The 12,933-nt window shown below is 38.6% G+C and overlaps 1 protein-coding gene across 5 annotated transcripts in view; it reads right to left on the minus strand.

The window, feature by feature from the left end:
• ARHGEF12 (Rho guanine nucleotide exchange factor 12) overlaps positions 1–12,933 on the minus strand; it is a 231,353-nt gene that overhangs the window by 211,233 nt on the left and 7,187 nt on the right. For 2 of the 5 annotated variants that reach the window (XM_019663593.1, XM_019663592.1), the window contains exon 1: positions 8,823–9,907. The exons of 1 other annotated variant lie outside the window; for it this stretch is intronic. In XM_019663593.1, the coding sequence (XP_019519138.1) occupies positions 8,823–8,854 (32 nt within the window). In that variant the 5' untranslated portion in view covers positions 8,855–9,907. Of the gene's footprint in view, positions 1–225; positions 303–8,822; positions 9,909–12,933 lie in introns of those variants that run through there. 2 more of the 5 variants (XM_019663594.1, XM_019663596.1) reach the window with 2 other exon arrangements.

Genomic DNA, 12,933 nt, shown 5'->3' on the forward strand with positions numbered 1-12,933 from the left:
GGGAGGGAGGAAGGAGGGGATGCTGGAAAAATAGATGACATTCTGCTGTAAGCCTCCTCTGAAAATACTCGAAATGAAACAAAACAAGTTTCTGGCTGTCAAATTCTATGTACACTCCATGAACATCCTCTCCTACTTGACAACTATTATCAGTACATAGTGCCATTACCTCAAACTATTAGACAGTAAGAATTGACTAAAAGAAATCATACTTTCAGACCTTACCTTTCAGATGTAGTGAAATATTTATGGGTAAATTTATGATATCCAGAAACTGCTTCAAAATAATCCAGTGGAGAAGCACAGCAAGGAAACAGATGAACCAAGATTGTCCATAAACTGATAATTACTAAAGCTTATGATGGGAACATGGGGGTTCATCATACTATTCTCTGTACTTTCGTATATGTTTGAAATATTCCATTAAACTTTCACAGATTTAAAACAACCCCATTTAGCAACCATTTACTGAGCACTTCCCATGGTAGACTATATTATTGTTCCTAATTATTCACTCTCCCCTTTCCTCCCTCCTTAAGAGGATTATACAGCCTTAACCATTATCATGTGACTGTCACATGATAGTATATCATGGGAGGACTATATGTTCCTGGCCCACTGAAATGAGCTTGACTATATACAACTTACTCTGGCCAATGACATGTGTGAGCTGATGTGATATATACCATGACTGAGTAGAAGCTTTAAGAGTCATCACATGTTTGCATTGGTTTTCCTGCTCTTTCCCTCTGCCTCAATAATGGTATATTCCAAACAGGCTGCTCGTTCAGCCAGGATTCCAAAAAACGCTGCAGCCAATCCACAGCTGAAATAAACCAGTTCTGAGAGCCACTGAAATTTGAAGGTAGCATTATCTAGCAAAAACTGATAGATACACCTACCATGGCTAGGTGCAGAGAATATTAAAATAATAGGCTGGTATATTTATAAGAATGTTTTAGAAGGTACACAAAAAATTTTTTTAACTATGGCAACCTCGGAGTAGACAGTCTGCAAACCAGTGGATGTGTAGGGATAGGGATAAGATCAGAGACAGACTTTATTTATACCATTATATATTATTTGAATTTTCTAATGTATTTTTTTTTAACCTGAACAACATCTAGGTAGCTGGATAATTTGGGTTACTTTTTTCTTATGATTTTTAGTATTAAACAAGAATAACAATAAAACAAATAATAATTACTTAAAAATGAGGAACTCAAAAATTAGTTGACAATTCAGCTTTAAAAGAGCCTCTTCCCCCAAAACAACTCATTGTTAATTTTTTAAAGGGACAAAGGCTTAATGAAAAAAACAGAACAAACAAACAAAAATAGGAATATGACATATGCAATTCTATGAGTTTATTCATCTTCAGCAAAGCAAATTTAGGGTTTTGTACATGGGTGGTGCAGCTACTGATCTCAAAGGAAATTCTCCCAATTACATTATTTTAGTATGTCAGTTAAACTGGTGAAGAAGCTTGCTCTCGATGTTAAGCTTTGTGAATAAGGCTTAACTTAACTAGTACTACTACAGACAAGGTATCTACTCTACTAAGTCAGCCTATGTAGGGTAAAGCTATAAAGAAGCATTAGAAGAAAAAAAGGAAAAAATACTAACCATGACTCCTGCAGTGATTAAACACTTAAATGGTTACAGAAGTCAAGTTCCCTAGAGCTAAGACTTTACTACGTAGATGAATATACTTTTACTTAAAGTTGAGCAATATTTGAACATAGCAGTATCTTGCAAATATGATTAGAAACATGTCTGTACTTTTCAGACTAGCATCTCAAAGCACTTTACAAACATTAACCCTCGTATCATCTGAGAGGTATATATTATAAGTTATAATCATCCATCCTTCTACAAAATATTCGAACACCTCTTCAGCAGTACTTGCCCTGTGAAGGTCTTGCCCAAACAGCTAATAAAACAGGAAATAAGCTGACAGTGCATGTGCCTCCAACAATCTCGGAAAAGATCAAACCTTCACCCACAAGAACCACTTCCTGAGAAAACCACAGAGACCGTACAGGGCAAACCACAACATTATCAGCTTGTCTGGAACACAGGCAGATAACTTATCTAAAATCTATGGAAGGATATGTCTAAGCACCTTCACAAGATTTCCTATATGCTTTTAAGTGTATTTTGGGGACTTGTTACTTTTTTTAGCACGATATAGCCACCTTCTGCATTACATGATCAATTTCACATAGAATTTCCTCGCCAATGAAGTTTCCAGTTTTTCAACGATAGAATAATCTACATTTTTCTGAATCTACAGAAGAACAACAAAATCCTCTTTGATGTCTTGTGTATGAGCCTAAAAATCAGCATTTAAATATATTTAACCAAAACTGAAGTTTCAGGGCAATATCTTTAAATGACAATAGGCTTTATAACATCAAAAGAAAAAGTTGTGTGACAAGTAGCTAACTGTAAGCATTAACTAAACCGGGTTTTCTTGTATATTTCCAATTTCTTCCTGAATTGTTACTCACAGTCCCAAGACAGGAAATCTCATTTTTCACTGGCCATTAGATTTGTATGTTTCTCAAAACTGGGAAGTCACCCAGGCCTGTCATACGATTATGATTTTAAAAGCCAGGACACAGCATTTAAATTAGTAAAGGATCTTGTTTTGGTATTAATCTAAACTGTCAGCAGCACTGGTGCACGCTAATTCAACAAGGTAAATTTAGACTATTTCTCCTTTTATTAAAAGTCAATAACATATGCTCATGCAATTTATAAAAGGCCTCTGAGCTTCAGCATCATCATGTATTTGTTACCACTGCAGAAGCAAAAAGCTGAAAGTTATTCTAGGCACTTAGCTTCATGGGCTTTTCTTAGAAACTAACATAAGTTAAAAGCTGTCTTACAAATATCTTTCATCTATGGCTACCTTGGTACTGTAGATAGTCCAAGTTGAAAAAAAGTAAAATGCCCTAAATTTGGCATGCTCCCCAAATTCTAAACTTGAAAGAAAATCACTAGCAAAATACAAAAGTACAAAGACATCTAATTAAATAATATTAAATTATTTATCAAAGAAATAAGTCTAAAATTTAAGATTTCTATATTTTATAATTTAAATATGTACTTTTTCTTCTGTTATTGTCTCTTATTATTGGTAACAATTCTTGTAAATTCAATGGCAAGAAAGTGAAATATTTCGATTTTAACAATAGCGTATTTTACTGGAAAATACTGCTAAGCATTGCAAGTCTATTTCTTTTCACTAATATGTCAGAATAACAAAAAAATAAGGTAAAATAAACAAAACATGGACAAAATACATATAACTTAAGGTAAAACTGAAAAACCACTGCAAAAAAAAAAAAGTAACAACTTCCAGATGTATCTCACCACACTGCAACAGATATTTACTTTAAAGCTAAAATTACATCTCTTTATTTACTTGTTAAGTTCAGAGATGTTTTATCTTCACTTCTGATTGCTTTTCAACCAACACTTACTATTTCTGTTTGCTACCCTTTTGTCACATAATTGATACTTGTTATATTATGGGCACTCATATTTGAAAGAATTACTTTGTAAAAGATGACTTTTATAACATGAGTAATTGCTTAATTAGTCAATTTGGTAATTATGCTGTTTGTATAAATTTGTTTATTATGTAACTTGATTGTGACATCTCCCACATCCTTTCTAAAAACTAAGATAAAAGGGAATTAAAATGATCTTGAGAATCTCTTTACTTGTAATTTTGGGCTATGCTTGGAGAAAATTGAAGACCCTCCAAATTACAGTAAAACTAAACTTGGAATTTGTTGTTCTAGAATATAGATGAAGATAAAGTACAGAATATCACATTTTGCATTAGAAGAGCAATTGGAGAAAACTAAAATATTATGAGGAAAAGAATGATTTTTAGACAACAAATCAACAGAAACGTACAACTTGGTTAATGAAAAAATAAGGGTTAGGGGAGGGAAAGGGTGATGGACCATTTAGAGTCATATAAACAGAAAATGAGGGGAGAGGATTATTTAGCTTTATACAGCAAATACATCCAAGAAACAGGACAACTTAAAAGTTTGAGCTAAAGACCAGGAAAACTTCCTGACTACTATCAGATTTTTGTTTGTTCTCTCTCCTGAGGAAGTGATGAGCATCTATCTATTCTGGAGATGCTTAAAATTAGAATGGATAAGGTACTAAAAAGCATCCTGCAAGAGAAAATATCCGATTCTGACCTGGTCAGGTTGGAAAGTTACTAAAGGAAAGCAGGACAGAAAAAAATAATATACAGAGAAAGGGAATAATTTAAGGTGAAAAAGTAGAAAACTTGAGCACCAGAAAATCTAGGTTAAAATCTTGGGTCTGTCCTTTCCAGTTTTATAATCTTGACTTAAACTCTATGAGTTGCCTAAAGTATAAATGATGATCTTCCCTATGCTGAGACAAAAACATTGTATATGCTAAAGAATTACACTACCATAGGATATCAGTACATACATGAGGGTGTTTTACTCAAAAGGAGACAACATATTTATAATTGTGCCGATTTTAAAATTTCAGTTTAAATGTCACCATTTTGAAGACTTAATTATTAAAAGGGAAATGAAGCTTTAAAACTTCATCAAAGCCAAGTTTTAACACCTGAGGCCAAATTGTTAAGCTCCGGGTTCCCGAAAATGTGGCATGGTCAATTTCTAGGAGACAAGAAATTATATAAGAAACATTTCTAGTTAACTTTGTCAGACAACCATAATGTAAAAGAGTTTCTCCAATTCCCTTTTGAAAAACCATTAAAATATCCTGCTGTTTCTGTGACCTATATATCAGTTTGGTAGGCAATTCATGCCCTTTTCTAGATGGTTTTTAGAAGGTAAAAACCACATGTGTTTATGCAAAGATTTTCCAACTGTTTTCCTTGAAATTATTTACAATGCTCCATAGAAAAATATGTACAATCCATCATTTATGGGTCCCATCAATGTTTGCCTCAAATTTAATTTTTTAAACTGAAAATTCAAACTTAGTGTTAAAAAATCCTACGTTAGTTCAACACTCTATACTACATTTTAACATGAAAACCATCAATGTGTTAAGCAGTATTGCCAGGTTAACATATTTTTATATTGACTCAAATAAAGCTTCTCTTGTCATCTCATTGAATATGAACATCTTATAAATGTGCCATTTATCAGGAAGACTACAGCTCTGTATTTTTTAAGAAGTTTACTTCAGACTATGCATGTTTCTCATGTAAAACTGAACAAGTGAATGTACTATGGCATACCTGTATGAATCAGGAATTTTTACTGAACTGGAAGAAAAGACAACAAAGCTGTGATACTGATTTCCAATTTCAATTTTGTATTTATCAAATGACTGACTTTACAAGTAAATATTACAAATAATTTCACCTTGTAGATGATTCAGGCAACCTTGAAAATAGCACAGATACCGGAGTTTTTTATTTTGTTTTGTAATCAAAAGCATTATATGGCAATGTTGGCAGAAAAAGTATCATGAATGAAAATGCTAATTACTGGGTATATGCATAAAAAGTCACACGTTTCCACACTCACTTTTAAAGTTTACTTAAACAAGCTTAAAGCTGAACTCAGTGCTAAGAAAATGCCAATACATCAAAAACCTTTGTTATAAATCAAAACAACAAAATACGTTAAGTTCTAAACAAAAGCCCATTTATTTCAAGGAAGACCCTAGTAACAAAATCCAACCTGTACCATCCCTGAAAATTCGTAGTTCTAAAACCTAGCCTGAAATAATTTGAGTCCAGTCATTCTCTTCTACTTCTCAGCAGTAATTCCAATTGCCAAAAGTCCCCTAAATTCTCAGGGACAGAAGGCAGGCATCTTGGAGGACTGGACACAGATATATTTTAGGACTGAATGCAGCAATCAATGCAAACTGAAAAGCAGCAATCGGATATTTCTACCACCTTTTAAGTGTTGATTCTAAAAGTTGAAAGTTATAATCTCCAGTTCTCACAGAAGTTACAAAGCAAGAGACCAGAGATATTCACAAGTTGCTTAGATTTTTTTTTTTTAAGCTGTTCAGATGTACTACATAAAAACAGTAGCTACTATGAACATAGTTTGGGTTTTAAATAGATGATATGTCTTTTAAAAAGGGGGTGGGAGGTTTGGGGAATAGAAGATGAAGAGGAAGCAAAGAGTAAATAAATGTGTTAATTTAACTGCAAACTAATAACAGGATGTAACAGACTTCTGAGTATCCAAAGTGACCAATCAGAGCCTAAACATAGCTGAATTCCATCCCAGCCCCAGAAGTCCCTAACACAAAAATAAAACCTTCTTATCTTGTTCAGCCATGTGTCGCCTGCCACAAACTGCAAAACAACAACGCCCAAAACCAGCCAGTTTGATTTCAGCTAAGGAGAGACAGGCTCTGTAGTCAGAAGCACCACAATGAAAGAACTCTAACACAGCTGGCCTGGTGGATATGCACACTCTACAAAACCAAGCCAGACCACATACACTACTTCAAACTTGAAAGGATCTTTAAAAAGCTACACTGGCACTGTAAATTTGCCAACAGCTCTAGAATCAGCAAGATATACCTACAGTACACTGGAGTTAGTGAGAAAAGAGGATGAGGTAGGCAGAGCTGAGAAGCTAGGAACTATTCAATACTCAGGTTTGTTAAGGCATGCTGACACAGCAGTAACACTAAAACAGTATTTCACCCCAACATACTAGTATATTCAAATCAGGGACAACAACTCTCCTAAAGAGCAAATAGATTATTGATATATAAGGAATAAGGACCATTGAAGGAAAAATTAATGATCACATAAGAACAATTCTTGTTAAAAACAAAACAAAACAAAAAAACCTGTTAATAAATTTCTAAGAAACAGGTATCTATTGTATAATGTCTCAGCAGTGCTTATTAAATTAAATGGCTTTAAAGGTTGATTTTTTTTTTCTTTTAAAAAATATGTAAAATCATGCAGCACCTGAACCAATTCAAGGCTTTTAACACCCTAACCAATTTGCAGTTTCATCTCAGAAGCCTCATCTTGTAATCCTTTGGACCTAGCACAGTGCCTGGCAAAGAATTGGCGTTCATTAAGTGCATGCTTATTGTATATGTATATCTCATCCAAGTTATAAAAAGGACACAAATCCCAAGATTTTATTTCCAAGGTAATGGAAAGAGGAAGAAAATCTTTGAGAAGCAAAGAGAAAGGAAGGTCATTACTTAGGGGCTTGTAGGTGATTTTCGTGCACAATGAGTTGGTGACCCTAAGTTTTGTTTCTACAAAATTAAACACCCCTGTTATCACAATGAAAACTACCAACACTACATTAGTTCCTAATAAGACTTATTGTCTACAGGCCCAACAGAGGGGGAGAGAGCTGAATGAACCAGGATAACAATTATCCACACACCCTCGAAAGTGATTTCTCAGAAGCAAACCACCCTGAAAGGAAAAGGAATGAAGACACCTAGAAGAAATCAAGATAAGCATTGTTACTACTCACGTTAAGTGTATTCTCAAAAAAGTTGAAAATTATTTCACTGAAAACTAAAACATTTTTCTAAATATTCAATCAAAGAATAAATATAGTTTAAATATTTGATAGTATCTTTTAGGTAAACATTCACGTGACACTGGAAAGCATCAACAGGAAGAGGAAGTTCTGTTTCTGGAGTAGCTGTTATGGTATGATAATGGAATCTGACCCTTTTAAAGTCACCGAATGAGTCTTACAATTAGGTGAAACTTATTAGGAAATTCAACTATTTTCTGCAGGAGCACTATTATTGCACTTTTCATCAAAGTACTTTCTTTAGCCCCTTAATTCAGCTATTTGATCTTTTTTTAAAAAATTATATAATAGTTTGAAGGTTGACTGGAAAAAAACAACAAAACAACCAAGTTGAAATCTGGGACAAGGATACAATGTCATAATCAAATTGAGAAAAAAAAATGTAGTAAAAGAATTAATATGCTCTTATCATTTAATCTAAAATTCAGAAGAATAATTATTAAGAGCAAAGGAACTCCACTTAAACCACCAATAGTCTAGCTCAATTCATCAAACACCAGACAAAATAGTTAAGTACTACAAAGGACTCACAGAACTGAACAAACCCACCTGAACAAACCCACCTGCCATGCTTGTACTATATAATTCGCTTAGGGTTTGTATCCCTTAAATGGAAATGTTTCTGGAAGATGAAATACCAAAAAGTGCAAAAATTAAAATCAAGTCCCATGATTCCCCTCCCCCCCTTTTTATTAGCTCCTTGATATTGCGCCAGGCAAGAGCCTGTGATTTCCCAGTAACTTCAACATTCTGAAAAACTATTAGATAATAAACACTATGCATGTCAATGCTTAAAAGAGATCAAGTTCATAAATCATCATACAGCAGCCTCAGAATGAAGCTCACAAACAGAAATTCCTAAAGAACTAAAGGAGTAAAACTGATGATGCACCAATACCCGGCCAAATTCAGGCGATGACCTTCCCCTAAAATGATCTTCCTCTGGTTCCAAGGTAAGGACTGAATCCTAATGCATACTACAGACAGAAAACCACATCATGGTTTTACGTGCCCCTTCTCTGAGAACCTGGAGTCAAGTTTCTCTCCAGAAAAACTACGTTTCCAAATTCAATCAACCAACTAACTTGGCAGCAATCCTAGACTAATTGTAGAGCTCCTAAACAACGCTCTCTCCTAGGCCTGTCAACTTCACTGGTCAAAGGCAATCACTGACTCGTGCTAGGTCGTGCCAAATCCAGGGAGGCCAAGCGCAGGGGGGAGCTTCATACAAACCTGTCGGTGATAGTTGACTGTGTGCCACTCATTGGGGCCCTTGACGAGAGGTCTTCCTTTTTATCCAAGTTGCATTTTACAGGAACACCGACACCCCACCCCCACTGCGCTGGTATCAGGCCCGACTCCGTAAGGGACAAATACGTCCAACTTAAAACTCCATTCAGTCATCTAGAATGTCCGATCGGAAAGGGCCAAGGAAGGGGGATGTGGATGGGAGCAAAACAAGTTACCTCCCAAAACAAACCGAAAAAGCCTGCCAGAAGGCAAATTTCGGGAGTTAGAGATCAATCCTCGAGAAGGCACAGGGAGAAAACTTCGGCGAGCAGTAGGGAAGGTGCCCGGGAATCCCTCCGGGGCTAGGGCGGGGGGATCTGCTCTGGACTGGGTGTCGGCTCCTCCTCCAGAGTGTCCGGGGCCTGCAAGTCCCCGCCGCCGCAGAGCCGGGCCCTCTTGTCTCTTTTATCTGGGGCTGCCGGCCGCTCGTGGCCGCAGACTCCGCCGCGTCTCGGGACGTTCCGCGCCAGGCACCCGCGGCTCCATATCCCCGGTCCGGGGGACCCCTCTCGTCTTCCTCGTTCGCCCCCACCCGATTCTGGGAGCTAGGACAAGCGCGAGTGCCGGGGATAGGGAGTCCCGCAGCCAGAAGTGACAGGAAGCTGGCCTCTTAGCGCCGCGAGTTGCTCCCCATCCCTCGGAGGCCCGGACTCTCCCGCAGTCTGCAGAGGCGGAGGTTTTTCCCCGTCAAGCCGGTAGGCGGCGATTCCCGCGAGAGAAGGGAGGTTCCCGTCAGGTCCGGCCTGGAAGCACCGGCCACGGACGGCGGCGGTGCCGGCAGCGGGGACTCGTGGAGCAGAGCCAGCTCACCAGATCCCGGGACACTCCCGGGAGCACGCGCGGCGGGCGGAGGAATCCTTCGGCCGCGGTGGGGTGGGGGGGGAACAGGCGGGCCAGGGTGGGTAATCAAAGAGGCAGCTGCCGGCGGACGCACAGGTTCCGGTTCCGGTTCTAGCTTCGCCGCGTCCAGTGCGAGCGAGTTCGTCCCCTCCCTCGCCGACTTTTTTTGGCCTCCTCCGCTCTGACTTTGGGACTTCGCTTCGCCTCACCCGTGATCCCTCCGCCGCTCCGGGCCTCCGCCCGTCTGGGTTGCCCCGCGGCCTCGCGCCCCTTCTGCGGCTGCGCGCCCCGCTGCTGGCGCGGTCGCCTCAACCAGAGTCTTGTTTGGCGAAGCGAAAAAGTAGTTCTGGGGGGGTGCGGAGGGAGGTGGGAATTGTCCGGCCCTAGAGCCCCTCCCACCGGCCCACCGTCGACCCCAGACCCCCAGTAATGCTGGAAACCTGTACTTTGGAGTCTAGCTTTATTTTAACCAGAGATCGCCAAAGAGCGCTCCCGCAAGAGCGAGAATTTGAGGATGAGAGGCTCTTTGGAAATTACCCTCCCTCTTGTCCTAAAAACTTTTAGTCTTTAAGGGAATGTGCTTGTTCTCTTTACTTTCTATGTTACTATAACACGTGTAGACTGCTTTTGACCCTTGGAAGCGACCTCAGGTGGAGGTGACTGAAAACCCCAGCAGAGAGGCTTGGCCTTTTTCGGCTCACCTGGGGCCTCCGCGCCCAAGTCCTGGCTGCCCGGAGAGGGTTGGAGGAGTGAAGTGTGCAGAGCTGGGGAGAAGGTTGGGAATCGGAGTAAGGATTTCCTGATTTCCTGGTAAAAATACTGCTTCTGCTTGGGCAAAATGAAATGCGTTGTTTGCCAAATTGAGAAAGCATGGTGCTTTCCACAACGACTTAACAAGCTTACTGTGGAAAGAAATGGGAGTAGAAAATAAAGCGTATTTATTCAGTAGATAGTGATACAGTTCTCTCTGAAGAGTTTGCAAAATTTTTTCCTTTTATTTTTTCCCCTAACGGGTAGAGTTAGATATCCATCCAGTTTTGTGATTGCATAATTAGGTATTGTAGCGATTTAAATACCACCTACAATATAGTTCCTTAACTCCACCTGCTAACATCTGAAGTGGCTAGCCTTTAACCAAATATTTTCAGACTTTTGAGATTAAACCTGTACTGATGGGCACGGGACCTCAACTTTTCTGTGGAAATCAAGTGGCAAAGTAAATCTAGTAAACAGTGGGTGTGGAGAGGGGAAACACTTCTTAACAATGCTGTTTCTAAAAAGGCAATCCCCAACAGTTCATGAAAGGATCATTATCCCTGAATAGATGTATGCCCTAAGACTGACGTTAGAAGGGCAAAAAAAGGAAAAGATAAACAGAGGCCAAAGAATACTCTTTATTGTTTGATTTTTTTTTTAAGGTCTGGGCACAGCCAGCTGATTCTGTAATGTTTATTTTGGGAAAGAATGGAAGCCGATTAGGAGGGTTCTAAGCCACTTAATGATCAGACCAGGACACATTGCCACCTGCTGGTGTACCCTGGCATGACAATTCTATCCTGAAAACTTCTAAATTGCATATTTTCTACATACGTGGTTGGACAATTAAGTTAGCAAACACATCCTAGAAAAAGTGCTACGTACCTCATTACTGAATATCACTATGGTCACCTTCGAAGTACTTCCCTTGGGAAGCTATGCACTGACACCAGCACCTAGTCTACCCTTGAAAGCAATTTTGGAACTCTGGAATGGCCGGCCATCAGAGCTGTCGTTGTGTTACCCTTGATGTTCCTGAATGTCATCAAAATGTCTTCCTTTCAGTATTGCCTTTATCTTTGGGTAAAGAAAGAAGTCACTGGGGGCCAAATCAGGTGAGACGGGAAGGCGTTCCAATACAGTTATTTGTTTACTGGCTAAAAACGCCCTCACAGACAGTGCCATGTGAGCTGGTGCATTGTTGTGATGCAAGAGTCATGAATTGTTGACAAAAAGTTCAGGTTGTCTAACTTTTTCACTTTCACGCAGTCTTTTCAGCACTTCCAAATAGTTAACTTTGTTAACTGTTTGTCCAGTTGGTACAAATTCATAATGAATAATCCCTCTAATATTACAACAGGTTAGCAACATTGTTGCAACAAGTTCATAAACTTAACTGTCAGACCTCATATAACTGGAAAGATTTCCATCCATCTATATACAATGCTCACAATGTAAAACTTATACCCAAACTTATATCTTTCTTAAACGTACTAAATATCATTTTTGCTCTATCCTAATAATTTTACAGTGTACATATTAAGTTAATTGGACCTAATGACTCATCAATCGTGTATTTTAAAAATGAGTTCCTCTCTTCCCTTCAAGAATGCCTCACTACTTGAGCTTCAGGAATAAAATAAACTGGGAAAGTTTCCTGGTTCACCTTTTCTTCCTTGCATACAAAACCTCTTGGCAGACTGCTTTCAAGATCTTTCCAAAGTTAAACAAATCCAAAGTTCTAGCTTTGAGCAAAGAAGGCATTTGCTGTGGGAAAGTTTCAGAAGATGGTAAGCAAAGGACTTAATTAAACCAGTCATTATTCATTCCAGAACTATTTTTTAATGATGAAAATCTCTATTCACCCACAAAGCTCTAATGGTAAAAATGTCCCTGAAAGCTTATTTACAGGTGTTGGTAGCTCTAGACTGTTCTAAAGCCTCCATCTATATGCCTTCAGAAGAGTCACAACACACTCCCCAGGGTCATTATTCCTTGACCTAGAAAAATGACAGTGGTGACCCAATCCACTGTGCATGCTCTTTGAGGTTTCTGAATGGTAGCTTATTCTAAATCACATTCTAATCCCCTTATCCATTCTTTCAACATACTTATTGAGCACCTACTATGTGTCTAACACTGTTCTAGGCATTGGAAGTACAGTTCTGAAAAGAGCCGAAGGCCCTGTGGAGTCTACTCAACATCATTTTCGAGGCAACTTCCCACATGGGGCAAAATAAGAAAGAAATTAAGTTCTTCCTCTCTCTTTGGCACACTTTTCTGTATGTAGATTGCTGCTCCCAAACGTAAAGAATATTAGGAATGGTTGATGATAAGCAGCAAGTAAGAGGTATTTCACTGAAAAATATAAACATGGGGCAAGATTTCTAAGGCCAAAAGACTTTTTTTTTTAACCTCTTGGCAAAACCACAACAAAGATATAAAGGCAGGCTCTAGG

This window comes from Hipposideros armiger, unplaced genomic scaffold (genome assembly GCF_001890085.2).
Source record: "Hipposideros armiger isolate ML-2016 unplaced genomic scaffold, ASM189008v1 scaffold_396, whole genome shotgun sequence".
In the NCBI taxonomy this organism is placed as follows: Eukaryota; Metazoa; Chordata; class Mammalia; order Chiroptera; family Hipposideridae; genus Hipposideros; species Hipposideros armiger.